General features: G+C 44.5%; 2 protein-coding genes across 2 annotated transcripts; both read right to left on the bottom strand.

The window, feature by feature from the left end:
• Positions 1-543: 543 nt before the first annotated feature.
• On the bottom strand, positions 544-3703 carry camk2n1a (calcium/calmodulin dependent protein kinase II inhibitor 1a; the record flags this gene model as incomplete). The annotated part of the gene is made up of 2 exons (XM_080729030.1): positions 544-611; positions 3535-3703. 2 exons carry the CDS (start codon positions 3701-3703, stop codon positions 544-546), a joined length of 237 nt encoding a protein of 78 aa, XP_080585156.1.
• A 6422-nt stretch (positions 3704-10125) lies between these two features.
• LOC308287060 (trypsin) lies at positions 10126-22912 on the bottom strand (the record flags this gene model as incomplete). Its single annotated transcript, XM_080728181.1, has 5 exons — positions 10126-10293; positions 13561-13830; positions 15883-16024; positions 16974-17151; positions 22858-22912. 5 exons carry the CDS (start codon positions 22910-22912, stop codon positions 10126-10128), a joined length of 813 nt encoding a protein of 270 aa, XP_080584307.1.
• Between the last annotated feature and the right edge of the window lie 1499 nt (positions 22913-24411).

Raw genomic sequence — 24411 nt, 5'->3', positions numbered from 1 at the left:
GCATCCTGTCCCTGATATCTGCATTCGAGACAGACAAGCCCCGTCTCCTTCCGCCGATCGAGAAAGAAAGTAATCCCCCCCCCCACCCCTCCTCTTCCTCCCCATCAACATCATCCCTTATGTCGCTGCCTTCGCTTCTTCTGGGATAATGAAGCCCCCTCCGATCCGATCGAAGGGTATGTGTGTGTCTGTTTGTTTGTTTGTTTGTGTGTTGGGGGGGAGGAGGGGGGGTCCACCTGGAGGTGGGGGGAGGGGTGGGGGGTTCCATCACCACCGTAGCCCTCCGTCGCCGAGCCCCTGCCAGCGTGTGTTGTCACGGAGGAGGGGGGAGGGGGAGGAGGAGGTGTGGAAGAAGTGCTGCCTGCTGCCACATGAGAGAAAAGTGCTTATATACAGTGTCTTTGGATTAAAACTGGTAAATATCGCCATAAAAATCATATTATCTTTTAGTTTATTCTTTTTTAAAGAGTGTCTTTTTTGGGGGGCGGGGGCATGGTGGGGGATGGGGGTGGTGTTTCAGGCTGGATGATGGCGTTGGGTTCTTTAAGCCTCTGTGGGGGTCTTGGAATCATTTTTCAGCGCCTCATCGTCGCCGGTCTCGTCCTCGATAACTGTGGATGACAAGGGGGGGGGGGGGGGTTAACCATTCAAACTGATTCACAGTCTGGAAAGCCTCCTATCTCTGTGCACACATGGGAGAAAACAAACCGCGGCTTCTGATTGGTCTGTGGGGTGACGGGACCAGCGTTGTCCAATGTAAAACTCAGAGACAATTCCGGACTAGCCTACATGATAGAAAGTCTGAACGTAGCAAATCAATCTGGATTCCAGGCTAGGGATCCTTTAGGATTTTAATGATCCTGGTTCCTTAACGATTCCTATCAAATGAACCCTTATAGAAGTCTGTAACTCTGAGCATGTACAAATGAACCAAGTGGACCTGTAAGCGTATCTTACTTTGTATGTTGTCTTAATTTGTACACTAAGAGTTATGGTGGTCCTTGAAATTAAAAAGTTTGAGAACCACAGGTATTGTAGTTGCAGAATCCAAGTGTGATGGAACCGATTCCTGTTTCCTCAATGTTGGATCTGGTTCCTTTGGTCCCGGATCCCAACCTTGGGTTGCATGGCTGGCTCTAGTGTCCTTTTCTTTAACAAAATCTTTAGCCCACAATTTTGTAACACATTTTCTTCCCAGTGCCAATTGCCTAACCTGTAATCCTGGGCGCTACTCTCCCTCTGCCAACCTGGGAAGAGCCCTGAACTGAGCTCATGCTTCCTTCAATGCACGAGGAGTGAGCATGCCGCTTCTTATCACCTGACAGGGGGGGGGGGGGGGGGGGGGTTCCCCGGTAGAACATAGTGTGTGGAAGGATCACGTTATTCCAACCAGTTCCTTTCCCCTCCTCAGGCGCCCCGGCTGACCAGGCGGAGGCAGTATAGAGACCAGGATTACTGCATGTTTATTGTGAGAATACCCAAGGGGACACGGGGAGAACATGCAAACTCCACACAGAAAGGCCCTTTCCCCAAGGGTATGGGCACTGACGACGTAGGGGTGAGAACATGCCCCCTGCGTCCCCGGCGGGAATCGAACCTGGAACCTTCTAGCTGTAAGGCGACAGCGCTACCGACTGCGTCACCGTGCCCCCTTAGCACACTCTCTTTCTAACACCGAATCTCTTCGCCGACAAACGCCCGTCTACAAGCTCACGCCGATTCATGAGATTGTAGATCGGCTATTTTCTGCAAATGTTCTGCCCCTATTAGAATAGGGACACTGCTGCTATAGGGTTCATGTGGTTAATGTGGGGGTGGGGGGTGTTGCCTCGATGTGGCGTCTTGCAAATCGACTCACAGTGGGGCACGAGTGCTGCTCAGTGCCATTAGTTCTGCACTGTACCAGCTGAAGTGGCGTGCGCGTGTGTTGCGTGGCTTGGCACGTGCGTGTGACTGAGAGAGCATGAGAGTGGGCAGATTGTGCGTGCATGTGTGCATGCGTGCATGCGTGTGTGTGTGTGTGTGTGTGTGTGTGTGTGTGTGTGTGTGTGTGTGTGTGGCATGTATGTCTGTATATATGTAACTGCTGTTGAATGTGTTTGTTGCTACACAGTAAAATTCTCAGTGGTAATTTCACTGAATTAAATAAATCTGTATAGCTAAATTAAATGATCACTAATGTAGCCTACTATATCATAGGCTAAGTGCTTGAGGAGAAGCATGTGTGTGTGTGTGTGTGTGTGTGTGTGTGTGTGTGTGTGTGTGTGTGTGTGTGTGTCAGGTGTGCGTGTGTGTGTGCGCGCGTTTATGTGTGTGCGTGCATGCGCGGTGCGTGCGTGAGCGTGTGTGTGTTGATTTGAGCATGTGTCATGAACTGAGACATGGACAAGTGGAATCTCACGAGTTTCAATTAGGCATGCAGAACACACACAAACGCACGCGCACGCACGCGAAGATGCACGCACGAGTGCACGCAGACTGTCACACTGCACGTATCTCTCTCAGTCATTATCACACAGTGTTGTAGGCCTACACAATTTGTAAATTAGACCAACAAATTGAATAAAAACATGTGCATCTCAAACCATTCATTCTGAAATAGAGGGCATTCATTCAGCAACAACTCTGTTGTGTGGACGCGTTAATTCGGGAGGCATTTACCAGCACGCACGGCACGCGCACTATGCGCATCGAACTTGTGTTGCAGTGCGAACCAACACAATGTGAGTAAAAACACTAATCACACATACACTCGACAACATGCAGTGAACGGGTCTTTTCCCTCTGCATCTTTACGGCCTATACAGTGTCAAGGTGAAGCATGTTCATGCATCAGTGGTTTTCAACCAGTGGTCCGGGGACCACCAGTGGTCCTTATGGGGGTTCCAGGTGGTCCCCAGCTAAATGATGGAGAGTTGGTAACCAAATGCACCCTTATAGATCTTTAACTCTTTTGAGCGTAAAATGAAACCGTTTCATTGTACACTCGATTAGTTAAATTATTGTTAAACACATCACGCATTAATTAATTTACAAGAGGTCTACACAAATACAATTAGAGAATTTGTTATTTTGAAACGTTGGCCTGTTATCTCTCCTTTGGCACCACATCAATACAGCATGGAATTAATGTGGACACAATCTCATCCAACGACAACAAAATGTTGTTTTGGGTCTGAAAGGCTCAATCTCATCAAATGGTGGTCCGTGGCTCAAATGCTGAATAAATAATGGAGCTTGATATTAAAAGGCTTGAAACCCACTGATGAATGTGGAGACATAGGCTATATGTCACACTGTCCATAGTAATGATCAGCTGTGTGTGTGTGTGTGTGTGTGTGTGTGTGTGTGTGTGTGTGTGTGTGTGTGTGTGAGACTGTGTGTGTGTGTGTGTGTGTGTGTGTGTGTGTGTGTGTGTGTGTGTGTGCGTGCGTGCGTGCGTGCGTGCGTGCATGTATGTGCGCTGCGCATTGAAAACATCACCATCATTAATGCAAAAAAAAAAAAAAAACGCCTCAATAACGGTATAATTACCCCGTTTGCTCCTGCCTATCTGTCCGAGCTTCGGCGGCCGTTTATTTTGCGAGCCGTTGAAGAAGTTGTTGGTGTCTTGAAGGCGACAGGTGAAGGAAAGGTGTCCCTCGTCGCCCTCATTTCCATAATGACTCATTTTTTCTTCGTTGAAAGGCAGCACTTCCGACATTTCCAAAGGCTGTCTTTTGTATCAGATCACCAAGGCGCACGACAGCAAACTGTAAACGAATAGACGGATCTGTGCGACGGCCTGGTGGAAGGTAGACCAGTCTGGTTGTTATTATAAAACAGCACAAGGAAAAAGAAAAGAAAAGAAAACAGTGTAAACCCTGTGCTGACACGATCTAGAGCCCCGTTCACCTCGACGACGGTGCGTGTCTCCGTCGGTGCGCAACCAAAAAAAGACAAAATAAAAAAAATTAAATAGAATGTCCTCAATGTCCCCGTTCAGCGAGCTTCGGCAACATTATTATTCAGAATTTGTAATGTTTTTTTCCCCCACCCCTGTGCGTATTGCTGTGGAAGTGGAGGCGCCTACATAGACATGCATATACAATAGAGCCGCGGAACGCCCGCTGGTTTGGACTGGAGCGGCTGGACTGGACTCTCGTCGCACGTCGGAAATTGTGAGGAAGAAATGCAAATTGAGGAGCGATGCAAAACCCGGAGCCCGAGGAGAGCTGCTGGCTGGCTGGATGGATGGATGGATGATGGATGGATGGGGACGGGGATCAGCTGGGACAGTGTGGCTACCATGTATATTATGCATGTTCCAGTCGCTGGGATGAGGATGCAATCAAATATATTGATATTGCAACGGGTATAGCTTCACATTATACAATATTTAAATCGTTTGAAAACGCTGCTTGCGCATCGGTTAATTGGCTACCCACATAATTCGTAGTGCTGATTTGGTGGCTTGGTGCACATTTCTTTTCTTTTTTTTCTCTTTTTTTTTTTAAACCATCATTGTTGTTATGCCCATTTTGTATATTGGATGTTGTGGTGGAACCGCTGACACCTCGCCAGGGGATGGCAGTGTTCCCCCATAGAGGCCATGGCCTGGTGGCCCCATGGCGCACTTCCAGTTCCGTTCAACCCCACATCCTCCTCTCCTCTCCTCCTCCTCTCTCAGCCTCACATTGTGCACACATCTTTTCAACAAGGAGATTAAAGCTAATCTATCTCCTCCTATAAACACTGTTGAATGGAAGACGTTGTGCTGTGCAAGCTATACAGGTTGGTAAGCACCTGTATCAGTTCACACACTGACTAACACACACAGCTCGAGGGAGGAGGCTTTCGTTTCACTTTCCAAATCTCGTGATGAGTGGTGAGGGATTAAGGTGAACCGGGAATTAAGCCGGATTTACCTTAGTTGCTGCCAGTAGTCTCGCAGAAAATAGCAGATCTACAACATCTTGAGATCTGCAAGTGCCCTTGCCCTTCGCGATGCGAAGCATTGTGAGCTTGTGAATCTGCTATTTTAAAATAATACATTTTTTAAAATACATTGCGAACTTGTGAAGTGGGACATTCTGCACAATGAGCACGCTTACTTTTGGTACTTTGAGTATTTTGACTTTTGACTGACTTAAATACATTTTGAATATGGGACTTCTACCTATAAGGGCACGGTCACACTGCAATTGTATTCAACCTATGAGGGTGGATTCTTCTAATGCTTTTCAATGGGAATGGAGTGGTTTGCTGCAATTTGCGGATTTCCGTAAATCGCTCCATTCCCATTGAAATGCATTGGCAGAATTCACCGGCATAGGTAGAATCATAGGTAGAATGAAGGTGTGGCATGAGCTGCGTGACCGTGCCCTTACTTTTACAAAACTTTTTTTACTTTTAAAACAAACTGAGTACTTCCACTGCCAACAGCAGGTCCAGTTGCTTCAAGTTAAAGACAACGTTTGGTATTCAGACTCATGTATAGGCCTGATATATAATACTAGAGGTTCGCGGCCCTTCGGGCCGCTCACATCTAGAGTCCACGCCCTTTTAAAAAAAAAAAAAAAAAAAAAAGTAAAAAAAAAAAAAAAAAAAAAAAAAAGTTTTTTGAATTAAAAAAAAGTTTTGGCCTAATTGTGTTATTATTGTTACTGTAATAGGCCTGCCAAGGTTTTATTTTCAACTTCTTGTAAGATACAGGCTCTCGGCTAGCTAGCTACAGGCTCTCGGCTAGCTAGCCCAGTAACAGTGGATTCTAGTTTGTTAATTCCAGAAGAAAAGCTTGGTTGCTGGTTGGCTATTTCATCTTCCCCCCTGGACCCCCTGGACCCAGGGTATGGTATATAGCTGCATACCCCTGCCATACCCAAGTGACGGCCCTGATCCTAGGGTTAGGGTCTCTCTCTCTCTCTCTCTCTCTCTCTCTCTCTCTGTGCAGCGCCCCCCCCCCCTTCCCTCTTGTAACCGGAGACTCTCTCTCTCTCTCTCTTGCTCTCTAGCGAATGAGCGGACGGCATAGGGTTGTGGGCGGTATTCCTTACGCTCTTCTCCCTACAAAGTACGTTCTTCTCCCTACCGTTGAGTCGAAGTAGAGTTGGAGTGGATGTCAGAGTGGGCGTGGACGGGCTTGGGATGCGGCAATAAGCCCATTGTAAATATAAGATACTTGGTCCAATACTGCCGAAAACATTTCGGCTATTTTCGGTGGGTGACACTGGCGGACAAAGGAACCTAAATTATGCATTTGCCTGCCTGCGTGGCCTCTCTTACACTTGTTAAATTAAAAATAATAATAGCCTAATATTGAAGCTGAAATGACAGACCATGAGAACATTAACTGCACTTCATTGGCACAGAAAAGATGTTCTACAGGGCAGTGTTTCTCAAAGTGGGTGTCCAATCCATGGGTGCCACCCGCAGAATACTTTGATAATATTTGGAATTGATCAAAATCACTTCACTTTAACCACTTAAACCATAACCCTCAATAATTGAGATGCTTAGTGCGCTTTTTTTTTTTTTTTTTTTACATCTACACCAAATCTCTTCAGCAAAAATAGCAGATCTACAAGCTCTCAACAGCACGTCACAACTCACAAAATGACGCATTGTCAGCTTGTAGACAGTGTTGCCCTAGTCTTGGGTCGCGTGCCCCCGGCGACCCATATCTTTTCTGAGCCGGGGTCTCCCGCCCCAAAAAGGCCCAGAGATTGTCTTGTGGTGTGAACAAATCCCCCATGCCTTCTTCTTACCATAAAAGACAGCCGATCTTCATGTTTTACATAAATCTTGTGATGACGCTTATTGTGTGATATCAGTTGTATATGGAATTTGAATCTTTAACAAAGCATCAAGGAGATAAAACGTATACAGTGTAGGTGTCAGTCTCTCGCCATGGACTATCATTTCTCACACCAACACACCAATATCATTTACAGACAATGGTATGAAAGGTGAGGAAACCATACACCTGCACCATTGCAGAGCCAACTTCAATATGCTGTCAGGCTATTCACAGAGCGGCTTCCAGTCATGACACCGACACACCTAGCCCCTTTGGAGCACTAGAACTCACGCTACTGCTCCCAGATGTTATCTGGGGCTCAGCTTTCATGTGAGAACATTATCAGTGCTAACTCTTTGGGGGAAAAGGGAAAGGGAAAAAAGGTTATAGGGCTCTACTTTCTCCTTGTCCAGGTGTCCGCCCTATTCCCCAGTTGTCCTGGTGCCCGCCTCTCCAAGTGCCCACATGTCCCTAGCACCCACGTCCCTAGTACCCAATTCTCCATGTGCCCACCTCTCCAAGTGCCCACATGTCCCTATTGCCCAGGTGTCTTCCGTCTGTCCGTCCATCCATCCATCCATCCATCCATCCCTATTTTTTATCTCTATCGCTTAAAAAGAACACAGCAAAACACGGCCCTGACTGTGTGGGGCCCCAGGCAGCCATCTTGCCTACAGCAAGGCCTACAGGCCACTATTTGAGGAAAATTAGTAAACATTTTGTGATTATGAGAAGTAGAGACACATCTGAAGGTGAAAAAATTGATGGTTAGGGTTAGGGTAGGGATAGGGTAGGCAGAAGCATTATTGATTTTTGTCTCCGCCTGGCCGAAAGGCAGGCGAGAGCTGAGGTGTGATGTGGATTTTTTTAACTAGTGAAACTCTATTTTCATGACATCACGTGAACATCACATGTGTAATGTGCATCGCATGTGTGCGCTTGGCATGCCGCTCGGTGCTATAGTTGTCTCTGCCCGGCCGGAGGCATGGCGAGAGTCGAGAGTATGTTTTCACCCGTCTGTCCGTCTGCTTCTAGTTGTATTATGTTTTTTAGACAGTTGAACAACTGCTGGAGCCAGAGTTAGTAATTCACACACACATCCCACTATGTGGGACCCCATTCTAATTAGGTAGTGAGATTGAATACTTAAATGTGAGTATTAAAGGAATGTTATTAGAAAACCAAATTGAATTTGATCTATCTGGTTCATGAAAACCCCCATGACCGGGTTTGCAATATATGCAGACTTTCACTTCTGCAGAAAAGTGAAGTATTTTATAGGGTGCTCGGGTGGTGCATTGGTAAAGTGCCTCCCCAGTGTGCCGTCCCCCACTGCTAAGGCTGGGGCTTCAAATTCTCTGTGGTGCGGTCACGTCACACCCATAACCTTGATTCTGCATGCCTATGTGGGCGGTGTCTTTTTTCAAAGGGAACTTTGATGACACTCAAAAGATCTGTCATAAAATTATTTGCTTATGCGACAAAAAGTAAAAAATCTCCATGGATTCAAGGCTTCAGTGGGTGTTTAAGTGATAGAAAATAAGTAATTTCTTGGGTGAACTACTCCTTTAAGAGTAATTTGTTGGCATATAAAAGGCCCATTTTGTGCAAGAACTTAACACCATATTGTAAAAATCCTTGTATGTCTGTCTCTTTACTATTATACTTTACCTGTTGCTTCTGTTTGAACACGGAGGAGCAGATGTTAATGACCGGACAATTAATGTGCAGTGCACCGTGGTAGAGGATAGTAACGACAAAGGCAATGACTTCACACCAGAAGGCTCTCATCTCTATGCACTGGCCCCGCAGCAGGGCAATGCATTTTTAATGTGGACATTCTGTAAAGTAATACGTCCCATTACTTTGGTAACATCAAAGTTGTCAGTAAGTAATATTGGCCTAGAGAGAGGGGTTCCCAAACCTTTCAGTCAAAATAATCATATTTAAACTGGGGACCCCCCACCCTGACAAGCACTTGGAATTGTAGGCATTACGTTTTAGTTTGACTCGGTTCCATGGATAAATATTTTGAAAACAGACAAACTACAAGTTGTCGGCTGTAGATCCTCTATTTTCACAATATTTGCCTCTTTCCTATCTAAAATTTGGCCCATTTGGTATTAAAAAGGTCTCAAAAGTATAATAAATTGTAACTTTAGAAATGTAAGCCATTTACCATGAGAGGGAGTGGGTTGTTGGCTGATTTACCACTGTTTCAGGGTTGTGCTTCCAGAAAAGCATAGGTTCAGAGAAAAGGGGCTTTAAAGTTGGCGGATTGCATTGGATCCAATGGAATAAATCAGCGACGATAGTACGTTCGCTAGTAAACATAGGACACCCACGACCATGGTTGGGAAAAGGTGTTCCGACTCTGAAAGTCCCTGGATGCGTTGTGTTCCGACTCTGAAAGTCCCCGGATGCGTAGTGAGGCGCATTGATCTCGGAAATGTGCCTCATTAGCATGACAACGCATCCGGGGACTTTGAGAAAGTCACTGGAGTTGCCTGATTTACCACTGTTTTAAACCAATCAGAATCCAGTATTTGATCATGTGACTAGAAAAAGTGGTAGAAGTGCAGATACTGTACACCCTGTACACACTTATGCTGTATGTTGGTTTGTTTACTGTTGAGTGAGAAAATAAATAATGCTGCACATTAAGTCCTCTGGGGACTCCCCCAAATAATTTGGGCACCCCCAGTTTGGGAATCACTGGCCCAGACTCAACCGGTGGGACCGTGCGGCCTCACCGTTGCGGCTGGTTGGGATGGTGATGACCAGCGGAGACTCTGTGAATTCAAGGCTTCATGTGGGCTGTGTAATGTGTATTCCTGTGAAAGCCACTGTCCGTACTTTTTGTCGTCTGTCACGACCGCCATGGATAAACTTCAATCTGAGTGTTTGCACTTTCTCCCTTTTTGGTCCATACATCCACATAAACGTTCAGATTTCAAATATAAAGCTATAAAGTTACAATTATGTAGGGGCCCTCAGAAGTACCCGTATGTTCCGTATTGTTCAATAAAAAGCATTTTTATCCGATCGGTGGCCGTTTTCTCATAGAGTTACAATGTATCAGAGTGCAATACACCTCCCAACCGATAGGGTTGCGTGGTTGAAATCATATGGAGAAAAAACAGAGAAATCTTTTTTCATTGGACAATACGGAAGATATGGGTACTTCTGCAGGCCCGAACAGAATTGTAACATCCGTGGCCATGGGGTAAGCACTTCATATTTGAAATCTGAACGTTTGTGTAGATGTATGTAAGAAAGTGCAAACACCAGGTTGGAGTTCATCCGGTCGTGACAGACAACCATGGTGGGATCCATGGCTAGCATCTCTACTTCGTGCAGCGCGAGAGGGAGCCGTAGATGGTCCAGTCGATCCAGCGGCGGAACTTGGACACGGCTGCGTAGACTCCTGGGAACCTGGCGTCTCCGCAGCCATGGCCCCAGGACACCACGCCGTAGACACGGCCCTCGCACACCAGTGGTCCGCCGGAGTCTCCCTGCAGACAACCACCAGACCAGTGTGTTGCCATCAGATTTCGTGAGAGAAAGAAGCAAACCAGGTCGATGAAAACATAAGCCCAAAAGAAGCAACTACAATTTCAATTTAAGCATTTAGCAGACACTCTTAATCCAGAGCGATTTATAATACTAGAAGCGTCTAGTCGGCGACCTGGCCAACTCGGAACAATGTAAATAGGGAATGAATGCCCCGCCCTTTAATGCAAACCCCATTATACCTGTTTTCATAGGACCCGTTTTGACCATCTGTCTGCCTGTCTCCATTTATGCCCATATATGGAGATATCTGTCGTCTAGTCGGCGACCTGGCCAACTCGGAACAATGTAAATAGGGAATGAATGCCCCGCCCTTTAATGCAAACCCCATTATACCTGTTTTCATAGGACCCGTTTTGACCATCTTTCTGCCTGTGTCCATTTATGCCCATATATGGAGATATCTGTCTGTCTGTCGGCGTCCATTTTATGTCCATATATGGAGATCACTGCAGTTATAGTTCTGGGTCCATTTTATGCCCATATATGGAGATAGCTGTCTATCTGCGTCCATTTTATGCCCATATATGGAGATCTCTGTATCTGTCTGTCTGTGTCCCTTTTATGCCCGTATATGGAGATCTTTGTGATTCTGCGTCCATTGTATGCCCATATATGCCATATATGGAGATATCTGTTTATCTGCGTCCATTTTATGCCCATATATGAGATCTCTGTCGCTTTTTCAAACAGGCCGAGCACTGCACTACCTGCTGCGGTGGGGAACGCGCGTGCCGAATTTGAAATAGGGAATGAATGTCTTTGTCCACTTATGCCCATATATGAAGATCTCTGCACACACAGTACCGGTTGCGGAAAACTCTGATGACAGACATCAGCTCCGCATACTGGCATTCATTTTATTCCCATATATCGAGAACGCGCGTGCCGGTGGGACGAACGGTTCTCGAGATACGCGGATTACATACACACACTCACAGAGATTTTTTGTTGACTCATGTGGCGTACGTGATGTCAGAGCCTTTTATGAAGTGATGTCACAATGAGTCAGCGCTTGCGCCGGTTTCCTCCGAAACACCTTGTCAACAATCAGCTGATATGGTGATTCCGAACATTTCGCGCCAGTTCGGAAAAACCGCGCGCCGGGTCGGGTCGAGGCCGGGCACGGCACTCCGCGCCGCGGCGGGGAACGTGCGTGCCGAATCTGAAGCCGGTGGGACGAACGGTTCTCGAGATTCGCGGATTACATACACGCACGCAGACAGACAGACAGACAGAGATTTGTCGCATTTATAGATAGATAAGCAAGGACAACACAAGGTAATACATTGAATGTATAGAAATAGTATTCTATAGGATCATAGGTAAAACAAGAACCCATCAGTCAAACAAAATCAGTCTGTACATTGAAACTATACACACTATAGGATGCCATGCAGGTCAAAAATGACCTGGCATCAGATTACATAACATGCCATCTAAATGACTTTTTAGCCTTTGCATAAGCATGGAAGGTTGTCGAGGCTGGGACAAGTGCTACGGCAAGTGCTAGCAGCTATACGGGAAACGTGGAATAGATTTTTTTAAATCACAAATCCGGTACGGAGCTTCCCCTGCCCTGGCACAAAACATTTCAGCACCCTACAAAATGGACTGTACTTCCCCATACTATCAGGAAGTGTTAGGTTTTTCCCACCATCATCCTGTTGTCTGTATTTGTATCAATGGAGCAAAGAACATGTGATACATTTGATATTTAAAAATGGGTAGCCTAGTAACTTGAACTATTACTTGGCATGGATTTGTTTCTTTGATATTTGATAAAAGTCGAATAATGTTACTTTCCTCATATTGGTCTGGTCTTCCGTAATGGGAGCCAGTGCAGTGGACAAAGAATTAAAGGCATGTATTCCAGTCAGGTGTCCTAAAAATGGAATACTGACACACCTTTTAAAAAAAGTATTATTTCATTTTAAAAAAAGAAAAAAAGAAAGCTGCAATTACTGTGCGTAAAAAAGAAAATATTCTTTCAAACTGATGTTTGTGTCGTGAGGACATTCACACAGAAAGTGAATATTACTCGCAGATAAAGCGTTGAATTAGTTTTCTGGAACAAGGTCGATTTCTGTCTTCTTTTTTTTCAAATAAGGTTTCATGGACATTCATGGTAGCCTACTTAAGAGCATAACAATGCAGGTATTGGAGAATCAAAGTTTTGATCAAGGTTGATTTTTCACTGCAAATAAAGGAATCAACTATATATGAATAGTTTTGATGCAAACTACTCGCTGGCAGTGTGAAAAGATCTTTAATCCAATCATCAAGTGTGTACGTGATTGTGTTAAATAGCTCTATAGTGATAGTACTCATTGCTAGTGTTTTTTCGGTAACAGGAGTCTCCAGTTTGCAAAAACAAGCACTGTAAAGTACAGTTCAATAAAAGGTCTGCTAAGAATATTTTAAACCCAAGAAAGCACTATGGCTTGTTCCATTGTGGTCCTTTGTACTCAATTCATCTGCTCTAATGTAATTTAATGACGACGTTTCAAGCCAAGGCTATTCGTCGGGTCAAACTCTGAAGAGCCTTGGCTCCAAGAGTCATCATTAAATTACATCGGAGCAGAGTGTGTGGGTTTATCCTTTTTCTTCACGATACTTTCCAACCAAGCACCTCAATCTCAGAGTGATGTACTTAAAGGGATATTCCACTTTCAACAGGGAGCAGTGGAAGGGCCTCTCTCCACATACACACCCATTGTAACTTCAAACTTCATTTTAACCACGATAGATTCATTAAAAACACCCATTATTTTTTCTGTTGACTCATACTACCCTCCTAATACGTGACCAGGCTGTGTTTTTTCTATTACTTTCTTCATTTATTAATTATTTGGGAAAATGGAAAAAATGAAATACAAAAAAATAATTATTAAAAATAAATGAAAAACGTTATAAAAAAAACACGGCCTGCTCACATATTAGGAGGGTAGTATGAGTCACCAGAAAAAACAATGAGTGATTTTAATGAATCTATCATGGTTAAAATGAAGTTTGAAGTTACAATGGGTGTGTGTGGGGAGAGGCCCTGGGCCTGGAGGGCCTGGTAACATTTACATCAAATATCTAAATATTCAATCATTAAAAACTGTTCAGGGTGTTCATAAAAGCCTGATTAGATGATAAAATTTCCAAAAGTCTTTTTGAAAGTGAAATATCCCTTTAATCTATTGTTTGTTTGTTTTTTGTACCTTGCAGGCGTCCTTGCCCCCGGTGGCGTAGCCAGCACAGATCATGTTGGCGGTGATGTTTCCGTTGAAAGACTGGCTGCCGTTACACCTGGCGGTGGAGACAATGGGCACCTTGACCGTCCTCAGGGTGAAGGGACTCGGCTGGCTCCCGGCCAGGCTGGTGTGGCCCCACCCGGACACCCGACACACCCGGCCCTCCGTCACCGAGGTGCTCTGTCTGGGCAGCGGGGCTAGCGACACGTACCTGTTCAGAGCCATGGGTGCTCGCAACTGGACAGATAATAGAAAATATATAGTACTTTTATTAGAAGGATAAACCCCTTGAGATCAGGGGTCCGTACATGGACAAATGTGTCTGTGGAAAAGACTTGTCCTTGTTGTCCGTGGCATTTTCTTTTTTACACACCATTATAATGTTCTTATTTTGATCATAAGGTATTAAGTACACAATTACTGAATGTCAAGTCCCCAGGTACCCCGCGACCCGATTCCGGATAAGCGATTGAAGATGGATGGATGGATGGATGGATGGAAGTCCCCAGGTTTTCTTCAGAATATGTGTGACACTCATTTACTACGACACTATGGCATATACTGTAGGAGTCCACTGGTACAAGTGGTTTTCAAACGTTTTATTTGCAAGGACCCCTTGTACAAATGGAACCAAATGGACCCCTAAACATCTCAAAATTGTACTTAAGTACATTACTTAAGTAAATGTACGTAGTTACTTTACACAACTGCAAGAAAGCCATAATAAAGTACAAACCGGTACAGAGTACAGACATGCACTTGCAGTATCATGAAGAAACATGCTTGACCCATTAAGCAGGGTACAAACATTAACTTTGAGATACAGCAGTATATACCGATACATGCACAATCAATCATGCACCATACAAAGGACAGTTACTGAGGACGGAGTAGTGATGGAACTAACATAATGTTAAAAGGAGTAGTCCCCCCCCCCCAAAAAGTACTTATTCTCTTTCAATTACACACCCCATGTTCATGGAGATTTGTTTGTTTTTGTCGCATTCCTGAGACCATAATTTGATGACCGGCGTAGTCTCCTGGCATATAGGAGACTGACCCGCCGGCCCCCACTTTGAGACCCGCGACCAATCTTTGTTCCTACTCACACCTATGGTCATGAAGTATGGGGTCATCATGATTGAAAGAAATAAGGTCGTGGGTACAAGCAAACAAGATTTGTTTTCTCAGATGGGCGGCTGGCATCTCCCTTAGAGATAGGGTGAGAAGTTTGGTTACCTGAGCAGGGGCGTCACACCAAATTCTGGGCCCTGGGTACAAGGATTCACTGCGGGCCCCCCATGAATGTTAACTATTGAAAAATAGCAGATATACAAGCTCACAGCGCGGCACCGAGTGCCGCGCTGCGAGCTTGTAGATCTGCTATTTTTGAAAAATCGTGAAAATGTGTGCCAAGAAACCTATGTTTCCATGTCAGTGATGCTCAAACTTTTTCATTAAGGACCCCCCCCATCTCAAAATATTTAGTTCCAGGGACCCCCCCGGAAGCAAAATTTGAGTTACAAATGTTCGCTTATAAAACACATATTCAAAGATTTGCACACATTTTCACGACTTTTCAAAAATAGCAGATCTACAAGCACTCGGTGCCGTGCTGTGAGCTTGTATATCTGCTATTTTTCAATAGCTAAAGTTACTAGGGCCCCTCCACCTTGGGCCCTGGTAACTCAGTCCCACTTTCCTACCCCTTGTGACGCCCCTGACCCGAGAGAGACTTGGAGTAGAACCGCAGCTACTACGCTTGATAAGGAGCCATCTTTGGTGGTTCGGGCATCTAGTACAGATGCCTCCCCGAGTGTCTCCCTAGGAGGGTCCTCTATGCACTTCCCACTGAAAGGAGACCTTGTGGCAGACCAAATACCAGATGGAGGAAGTACATCTCCACACTGGCAGAGGAACGCCTCGGAATTTACTCAAGTAAGAGTATCAATACTACTGCAGTATAGAAATACTCTGTTACGTGTAAAAGTCCAGAATTCAAAATGTACTTGAGTAAAAGTAGAAAAAGGTATCGGCTATTTTCAAATAGCCAACGTATGAAATAGGGCTGGATTAATATATGTTTTATAATATAATAATTTATATCTGCAAAGTAACAAGTAACTAAAGTTTTCAAATAATTGTAGTGGAGTAAAAGTACAATATTTGGATCCGAGATGTAGTGGAGTAGAAGTAAAAGTATTGAAATTGGAAATACTCGAAGTACAAATACCTCAAACTTGTACTTAAGTACAGCACTTAATGACTTAGTTACTTTCCACCACTGACCTTGATGAGCATAATGTCAGCGTTGTTGGTGCTGCCGTTGTAGAGAGGGTGTACGACCAGCCTGAGGGGTTTGGAGTACTGCTCCGTTCCCTCGTAGAGACCTATGGTGTTGTCACCCGCCACCACCATCATGTGCTCTGCCCTAATAAGGAAGTGAGTGAATAGAAGAGGGATTACGGCGCCTAGCATTTCCTGTATCAATTATTATTACAAAGACATAAAGTACCAGCAAAGCAATATAAACAACTGTATTTAAACATACTGATCCTGTGTTCTCAATCTCAGTTGCCCTCTTTTTTGTTTTATCCCACAATCTTTGTAATTGTGTACACTCATTCTATGGAGCACTAAGGTTAAAGTTGTGGTTTTAACATTATTGTGTGCGTGTGTGCGTGCTTGTGTCTGTGAAGTAGCCTACAGTTTATTACTGTATGTGTTGTTGTATGGTTTATTACAGTATTTATTGTTCATTGTTGTGCATCACTCTTTGATTTCCCCCCTAGGGGATTAATGAAATGTTATCCTATCCTATCCATATTTTCTAACAATGTAACAATGTAGGCCTACTGTGTTTGTTAATACTAGAAGTGTCTGTCTGTCGAAGGAACAATGGTTTACTGTCTGAGGGCTGGGGGCGACTGTGACAGAAACGTATACTCCATTTCACCTATGTCTGGTGGAAAGATATTTCGAAAACGTACATGTTATTGGTAGCTAGCTCTTTCAGCCCGTAAACGAACACAAACAAAGCTGATTCAGACAGTATAGAACATCACCACAACATAGTTTACGGGCTAAAAGAGCCCACATCATCAGAGTGGTTTTGCCGTACAATTTACTGTAAGTCATGGAGGAGCATATTTTGAATGATCAATTTCTAGTCAATGAAGTCATCGTTAATTGTCCACCTTGGTTCCCTGCGTTTACTTTGAGTGAGTTCCTGCGTTTGCGTCCAAAATACGCCCGGGTTCCTGACAGCTCAGTGAAATAAATAAAATAATTTGGGGACCCCCGAGTCGATCCCAGTTTTGGAACCACTGCTGTACTGTACACAATACGTAACGATAAAGAAACCGTGGCTTTATGCTTACCCAATGTTACAGTGTGCTGCGGTTAGCACCCAGTACTTGTGAACCAGCGCTCCGCCACAGAAGTGCTGGCCCCTGGTGCTCTGCAGTGACACCATGTATTTGATGGAGTTGGGGGCAGGCGTGTAGCCCCCCACTATACGCACCTGCTGCTGCTGCTGCTGCTGCACAGGCAACCTGCCTGTGAGGAGGAGGAAACACACAAAACACTGTGAACACAACCAGGGGCATCACACCAAATTCTGGGGCCCTGGGTACAAGGATTCACTGCGGGCCCCCCATGAATGTTAACTATTGAAAAATAGCAGTTATACAAGCTCACAGCGCGGCACCGAGTGCCGCGCTGCGAGCTTGTAGATCTGCTATTTTTGAAAAATTGTGAAAATGTCAGTGATGCACAAACTTTTTCATGTGAAGGACCCCCCATCTCAAAATATTTAGTTCCAGGGACCCCCCCAGAAGCTAAATTTGAGTTACAAATGTTCACTTAAAAAATACATATATTCAAAGATTTGCGCACATTTTCTCGACTTTTCAAAAATAGCAGATCTACAAGCTCGCAGCGCGGCACTCGGTGCCGCGCTGTGAGCTTGTATATCTGCTATTTTTCAATAGCTAAAGTTACTAGGGCCCCTCCACCTTGGGCCCTGGTAACTCAGTCCCACTTTCCTACCCCTTGTGACGCCCCTGAACACAACAACAACGTAGGAAGAGAAGAGAACAGGGAGGGAGACACTGGACGTGGCACTATTGATGTAATGTACTTACATCATTACATTGTACCCAAGGGAAAACCGGAGGGGGACCAAGTACAGATATCTTTTACCAGTTTAACTGGTAAGTAGTGTACTTACCAGGACACAGTTGCACAACTGTGTCCTTCATGGAAAGTATTTAGGCGATTGTTTTTTTCTAAAAACGCAAATATTTATATTTGAAAATAATAAGTAGCATAGTGCAGTATTAACCTTGATAAGGTTATTCAGGGCCTCTACCGTCCTAAATGAATTCAGTAGGCCCATTTAGGGATGGGTATTGTTCCCCTTTTAATCGATACGATACCTTTTTCGATACCTGGGAATTTTCGATACTTTTTATTTATTATTATTATTATAATTATTATTTGCCTTTTCCTTGGCTATTTTATAGACGTTGGATCATCTATCTATAAATGCGACAAATCTCTGTCTGTTTGTTTGTTTGTAATCCGCGTATCTCGAGAACCGTTCGTCCCACCGGCTTCAGATTCGGCACGCGCGTTCCCCGCCGCCGCGCGGAGTGCAGTGCCGGGCCTCGACCCGACCCGACTCGCGGTTTTCCGAAACCGGCGCGAAACATTCGGAATCTCCTTATGCGGAGCTGATTGTTGACATCAGGCTGTTCCGGAGGAAGCGCTGACTCATTGTGACATCACTTCATAAAAGGCTCTGACATCACGTACGCCACATGAGTCAACAAAAAATCTCTGTGAATGTGTATTTATGTATGTAATCTGAGTATCTCTAAACCATTCTTCCCACGTTCTCCATATATGGGCATAAAATGAATGCCCGTATGCGGAACTGATGTCTGACATAAGAGTTTTCCGCAACCAGTACTGTGTGTGCAGAGATCTCCATATATGGGCATAAGGGGTATGGGCATAAAATGAATCCCCGAATGCGGAGCTGATGTCTGACATCAGAGTTTTCCGCAACCGGTACAGTGTGTGCAGAGATCTCCATATATGGGCATAAGGGGACAATGGCAAACAGATGGTCAAAACGGGTCCTATGACAACAGGTATATTGGGGTTTGCATTAAAGGGTGGGGACAAAGGCTAACAGAAGGCAAACAGATGGTCCAAACGGGTCCTATGACAACAGGTATATTGGGGTTTGCATTAAAGGGTGGGGACAAAGGCTAACAGATGGTCAAAACGGGTCCTATGACAACAGGTATATTGGGGTTTGCATTAAAGGGTGGGGCAGGCATAAAATGGACGCAAATAGACAGATATCTCCATATATGGGCATATGGGCATAAAATGGACCCAGAACTATATCTGCAGTGATCTCCATATATGGACATAAAATGGACGCCGACAGACAGACAGATACAGATATCTCCATATATGGGGAACTGATGTCTGACATCAGAGTTTTCCGCAACCAGTACTGTGTGTGCAGAGATCTCCATATATGGGCATAAGGGGTATGGGCATAAAATGAATCCCCGAATGCGGAGCTGATGTCTGACATCAGAGTTTTCCGCAACCGGTACTGTGTGTGCAGAGATCTCCATATATGGGCATAAGGGGACAATGGCAAACAGATGGTCAAAACGGGTCCTATGACAACAGGTATATTGGGGTTTGCATTAAAGGGTGGGGACAAAGGCTAACAGAAGGCAAACAGAGGGTCCAAACGGGTCCTATGACAACAGGTATATTGGGGTTTGCATTAAAGGGTGGGGACAAAGGCTAACAGATGGTCAAAACGGGTCCTACGACAACAGGTATATTGGGGTTTGCATTAAAGGGTGGGGCAGGCATAAAATGGACGCAAATAGACAGATATCTCCATATATGGGCATATGGGCATAAAATGGACCCAGAACTATATCTGCAGTGATCTCCATATATGGACATAAAATGGACGCCGACAGACAGATACAGATATCTCCATATATGGGCATAAATGGACACAGGCAAACAGATGGTCAAAACGGGTCCTATGACAACAGGTATAATGTGGTTTGCATTAAAGGGCGGGGCATTCATTCTCTATTTACATCGTTCCCGAGTTGGCCAGGTCGCCGACTAGACGCTGGGCCGCCCGAAGGGCGGCCCAGCTTCTAGTTATCATAATAATAAACATTATAGGCTATTCTCGGCTATTTTCACAGTAACGAGCCTACTAAAGCAGTCATTAAACTTTCAGTAGCCCAACTGTTACAGATGCGACCGGCAAGGGGTGCATTCAAAAGTATCGAAACAAGGTATCGTTCGTTTTTACGTGAACCGATACTCGATAGTATCGACATCAGTGAATCGATACCATTAAAAGTGTTGCCGACGATACCCAACCCTAGGCCCATTATAGATCACCATATTATTACGTTAAAGGATTAAGAAAAGCGACCAGCATTTCACATATTACATAAACAGTAACAGCTAACCTATAGGCTTAAGAGGTGTGGTGGGAAATTGTTCTTAGTGAAAGTGCTTATTATGCAACCGAGTGCGGTGTTGACGTCCAGCCTTTGTATGTACCGGTAGTTGTAATTTTAGAGAACTTTGATATAATCTCGTAACCCAAACCAATGTGCTCGACAGTAAATAAACCGACATGAGTCAGTGTAAGTTTATACAGGGTATACAGTTTCTCCAAACCTCAAAATCCTCCTTACACATTCTTACACAGGTCCCACTGGTAGTATAGCTAGCTACGTAATCGTATGCCTTTTGTCTGTGGTCAAAAAGCCACATAAATCATGAGCCTTCAAGCAACAATTGGAGGACACAAAAAGTGAAGAGAACTAAACGCTCTCAAGGCCATTGACCTTGGCTATAACAATTAGCGCTTTTCTGTCACTTGGGAGGCCCCACTGCGTAATGAAGGTAATCCAATATAGCCCCGACCTTATAGTGTCGCCTAGTCATCATCCCGAGCTTTGAAACAGAGAGGGCTTTTTGCCCTGCTCGTGTTATGCAACAACTCAACTACTATGCTGTCGGTACATTGGCCTCAGGCCATAGAGACATTATAGGAATTATAATGGTCACTTACTGTACGGTACTGTGAGTCCACAATCATGGCCTTTTCCCACGAACAGTGGGTATGAACTTCTACACTTATATCATCACTAAAAATAAAAATGTTTTGCCATTGTGAGCTTGTAGATCTGTTATTTTCATCAATTTTGTTGCGACACTCGTGCATGATGATGAAGTAGAGCATTAATTTTATATGAAAAAATAAATATGTAGATACAAGGTTTCTTTCCGACAGCGACGATATGTGAAATTCTGTATGCATACATTTAGTCGAGGTGGGCGTGAAATCCTGAATTAATTATGAACCATTATGATTCGGTGAAGTCTTAACTGAAAAAGACAAGAAAGTCCATTATGCTCTGTAAACAAACTGGCTGTATGACTAACTTGTATTATATGTATTATTATTTTGTAGAGGAGGCTCACTTAAAGGTATATTCAGTAAGGGACAAGATGACCCCCGGCCACTTTCATTATCACTGAATACACCTTTAAACTTTGAACATTAGAATCTTCCCTTTTCTCCCCAATTTAGTCGTTATTCCAATTGATTCCTCCCCACAAACATTTCTGTTTTGTCACTGTTGTATCCTACTGACTCACCTGCCAGTGAGGAGCCCCCACCGGGAGGACATACTGTTGTATCCTACTGACTCACCTGCCAGTGAGGAGCCCCCACCGGGAGGACATACTGTTGTATCCTACTGACTCACCTGCCAGTGAGGAGCCCCCACCGGGAGGACGTAGAGCCTTCGTCCTACTCCTCCCGCCCAACACTCCTTGCTGACAGGTGCCGCCCCAGCCCGTGTAGCCATTTACAAATGACAATATTTGGAAATGAATTATTCTATTTTTAAATGGTTTATTGGCAAGACATGGAGACTGCTGTTACTGAACAAATACTCTATATAGCAATGAGTGCAATCACAAAATAGAGCTATTTAACAATTATTTAAACCAAAGAAAACTAGAAGCAGTGCTCTTCCGAGCACAGGTCTCCACCAGGCCACACAAATCGGCCTGTTATAGCGCCACCATGAGGCTGATTTAAAAAATGTGGGGCAGAGGTTCTGAATTAGCATCCAGGGAGTGTGTGTGCTCAGTTTGGCAGCGATCGGGCCAACGGCGCCGGAGATTAGCTGGTAACAACCAGGCCACACAAATCGGCCTGTTATAGCGCCACCATGAGGCTGATTTGAAAAATGTGGGGCAGAGGTTCTAGATTGGCATCCAGGGAGTGTGTGTGCTCAGTTTGGCAGCGATCGGGCCAACGGTGACTGAGATTAGCTGCTCACAAACTGCGAGGACGCACGGACGCACGGACGGACGGACGCACGGACGGACGGACGGACGGACGGAGGGGAAAACATACTCTCCCTCAGCCTTCGGCTGGTGGAGACAATCGGACGGACGGACGGACGGACGGACGGAGGGGAAAACATACTCTCCCTCAGCCTTCGGCTGGTGGAGACAATCACTTGTATACACTACTAAGTACAATACTCGCGTAAATGTACTTAGCTACTCTCTCCACCAATGTTGTATACAATGAATGGCAAAAATAGCAGCCCAAGCTTGAGCTTGAAGATCTGCTTTTTTCTCTATGTCGTGTGAAAAAAGCGCTTATTATTAATTTGCGTTAATTTTGTAGACTAAAACTATGACGAAAAATGTTTGTCGACTACCTTTTTTCATTGACGAAAACTAAATAAGAACTAAACTATGGTGACTAAAACTAAGACTAAATATATTGACAATTTCGTCAACAAATAAAAACTAGAATACATTGTTAGGGAGGGACTCGGGTGTTGCACTCTTAAAATAGCAAATCTACAAACTCACGACGGATTGCAGGATGCAACCAAGTGTAAAATCAGCCATTACGACGCCATCAAGGCCCGCCATATATATATATATATATATATATATATATATATATATATCATTTTTGTTGACAAAATCAACTGTAGATTTAGTCGACTAAAACTAAACAAAATCATTGCATATATGACTAAAATATGACTAATACTAAATTAAACTTTATTCAAAAGACTAAGACTAGAACAAATCACAATTTGCTGCAAAAACACTGAATCCCATAACAACATACTGTATAGTTTATTTACTCACAGTCCACTGCCAACATTTCCAGCAGCACGCAGCACAAACACGCCAGCAGGATCATCATCATCATCACGACAACGAGACGACTACCATGGAAGGACAACACCCAGGGTTGCAGAGAGAGAGAGGAGACAGGAGTGTGTCTAGATGACTTCTAGTCTAGTAGTTAGTATACCATAGATAGACTAATGCAGAGAGAGGAGATGTAGACGACTTCTAGTCTATGGTTAGTACACCATCGTAGCAGCATGCAGGTTGACCTCTCCGGCCACTCGACCCCTGTGTGTGTGTGTACACACACACACTATCTCCTGTCCCTCTCTCTCTACTGCCACGGCAACCACTCAGTTTTTTGTGTGAAACAGGATTCCGTCTCGGCCTCGGGGTGGAGAAACCTCATATGTCCCAAAACTGTTGACTTTTCAGGATTCGAATTGAGAAGTAGCAAAAGTAGCTTCTCCAAGCTGGAAATTCTGCACGACTTTTGATGCTTTTTTGTGTGTGACGCTGCGGTATGATCAAATATATTACCGTTAATTTACGAAAGAACACAAAAGGTTAACCCTTTATATTATAATACCTGAGGCAGATTCTACAAAATGTCTTCTAAATCCTTAACAGTTTTCTGAAAAACGCATGTTGATACATATATCTATATATATATCAGTGGTGCTCAAACTTTTTCATGTCAAGGACCCCCAAAATGAGCTTGACGCACACACTCATACTGTATACAGCTAAAATCTTAAAATGACAGATGCTTTTCCAGTTTTAATGGGTTAAAATATGGAGATATGAGGTTTCTGCCTCGACAACAGCGACGATATGATGGGGGGGTGAGAGAGAGAGAGAGAGAGAGAGAGAACAAAGTTCACCTTCATGAGGGATCCTTCACTGTCACAACTCTCCTTCCTGACTCGTCTAAATGCCTTGCATTGTTGCCATGGTAACGTGCAGCAGGGAGCTGGTTCATCCATACTGTATGTGTATCAGTGAGCCCCCTGTCTGTGTTGTCAACGCTTCAGCTTATCCTCCCCGCTGAAACGTTTCAACGGCCTGCTCTCTCTCTCTGTGTGTGTGTGTGTGTGTGTGTGTGTGTGTGTGTGTGTGTGTGTGTGTGTGTGTGTGTGTGTGTGTGTGTGTGTGTGTGTGTGTGTGTGTGTGTGTGTGTGTGCGTGCGTGTGTGTGCGTGCACGTGTGTGTGTGCACGCATGTGTGTGCGGCCCAATGTCCAGCAGAATGTGATGAATTGACAATGTGAGGATGATTGCCTTGTCCCTCACAAGAGAAAGAGCTTTTGAATGGAATGATAATGAATGGAAAGGGCGAGGGACTCTTTAGTCGTCGATGCCAAGTCGTTGTTGCACCGATTTGCATGATGTGACAAAATCTGTACGAGTATACTGTCAAAATAATGTGTTCTGCAAAACTGAGTCTCTTGGTAGCGCTATAACAGGCCCCCCGTGAAGAATTTGGGGCAGAGTGTGCGTGCACAGTTTCGTTGCCATTGTGCCAATGGTGCCAGAGATTAGCTGTTCATAGACGGACACACACAGACAG

Source organism: Nannobrachium achirus, assembly GCF_963921795.1.
Source record: "Nannobrachium achirus genome assembly, chromosome: 6".
Classification (NCBI taxonomy): Eukaryota; Metazoa; Chordata; class Actinopteri; order Myctophiformes; family Myctophidae; genus Nannobrachium; species Nannobrachium achirus.
The sequence above is the reverse complement of the archived record's forward strand: the minus strand, read 5'-3'. Positions and strand labels throughout refer to the sequence as shown.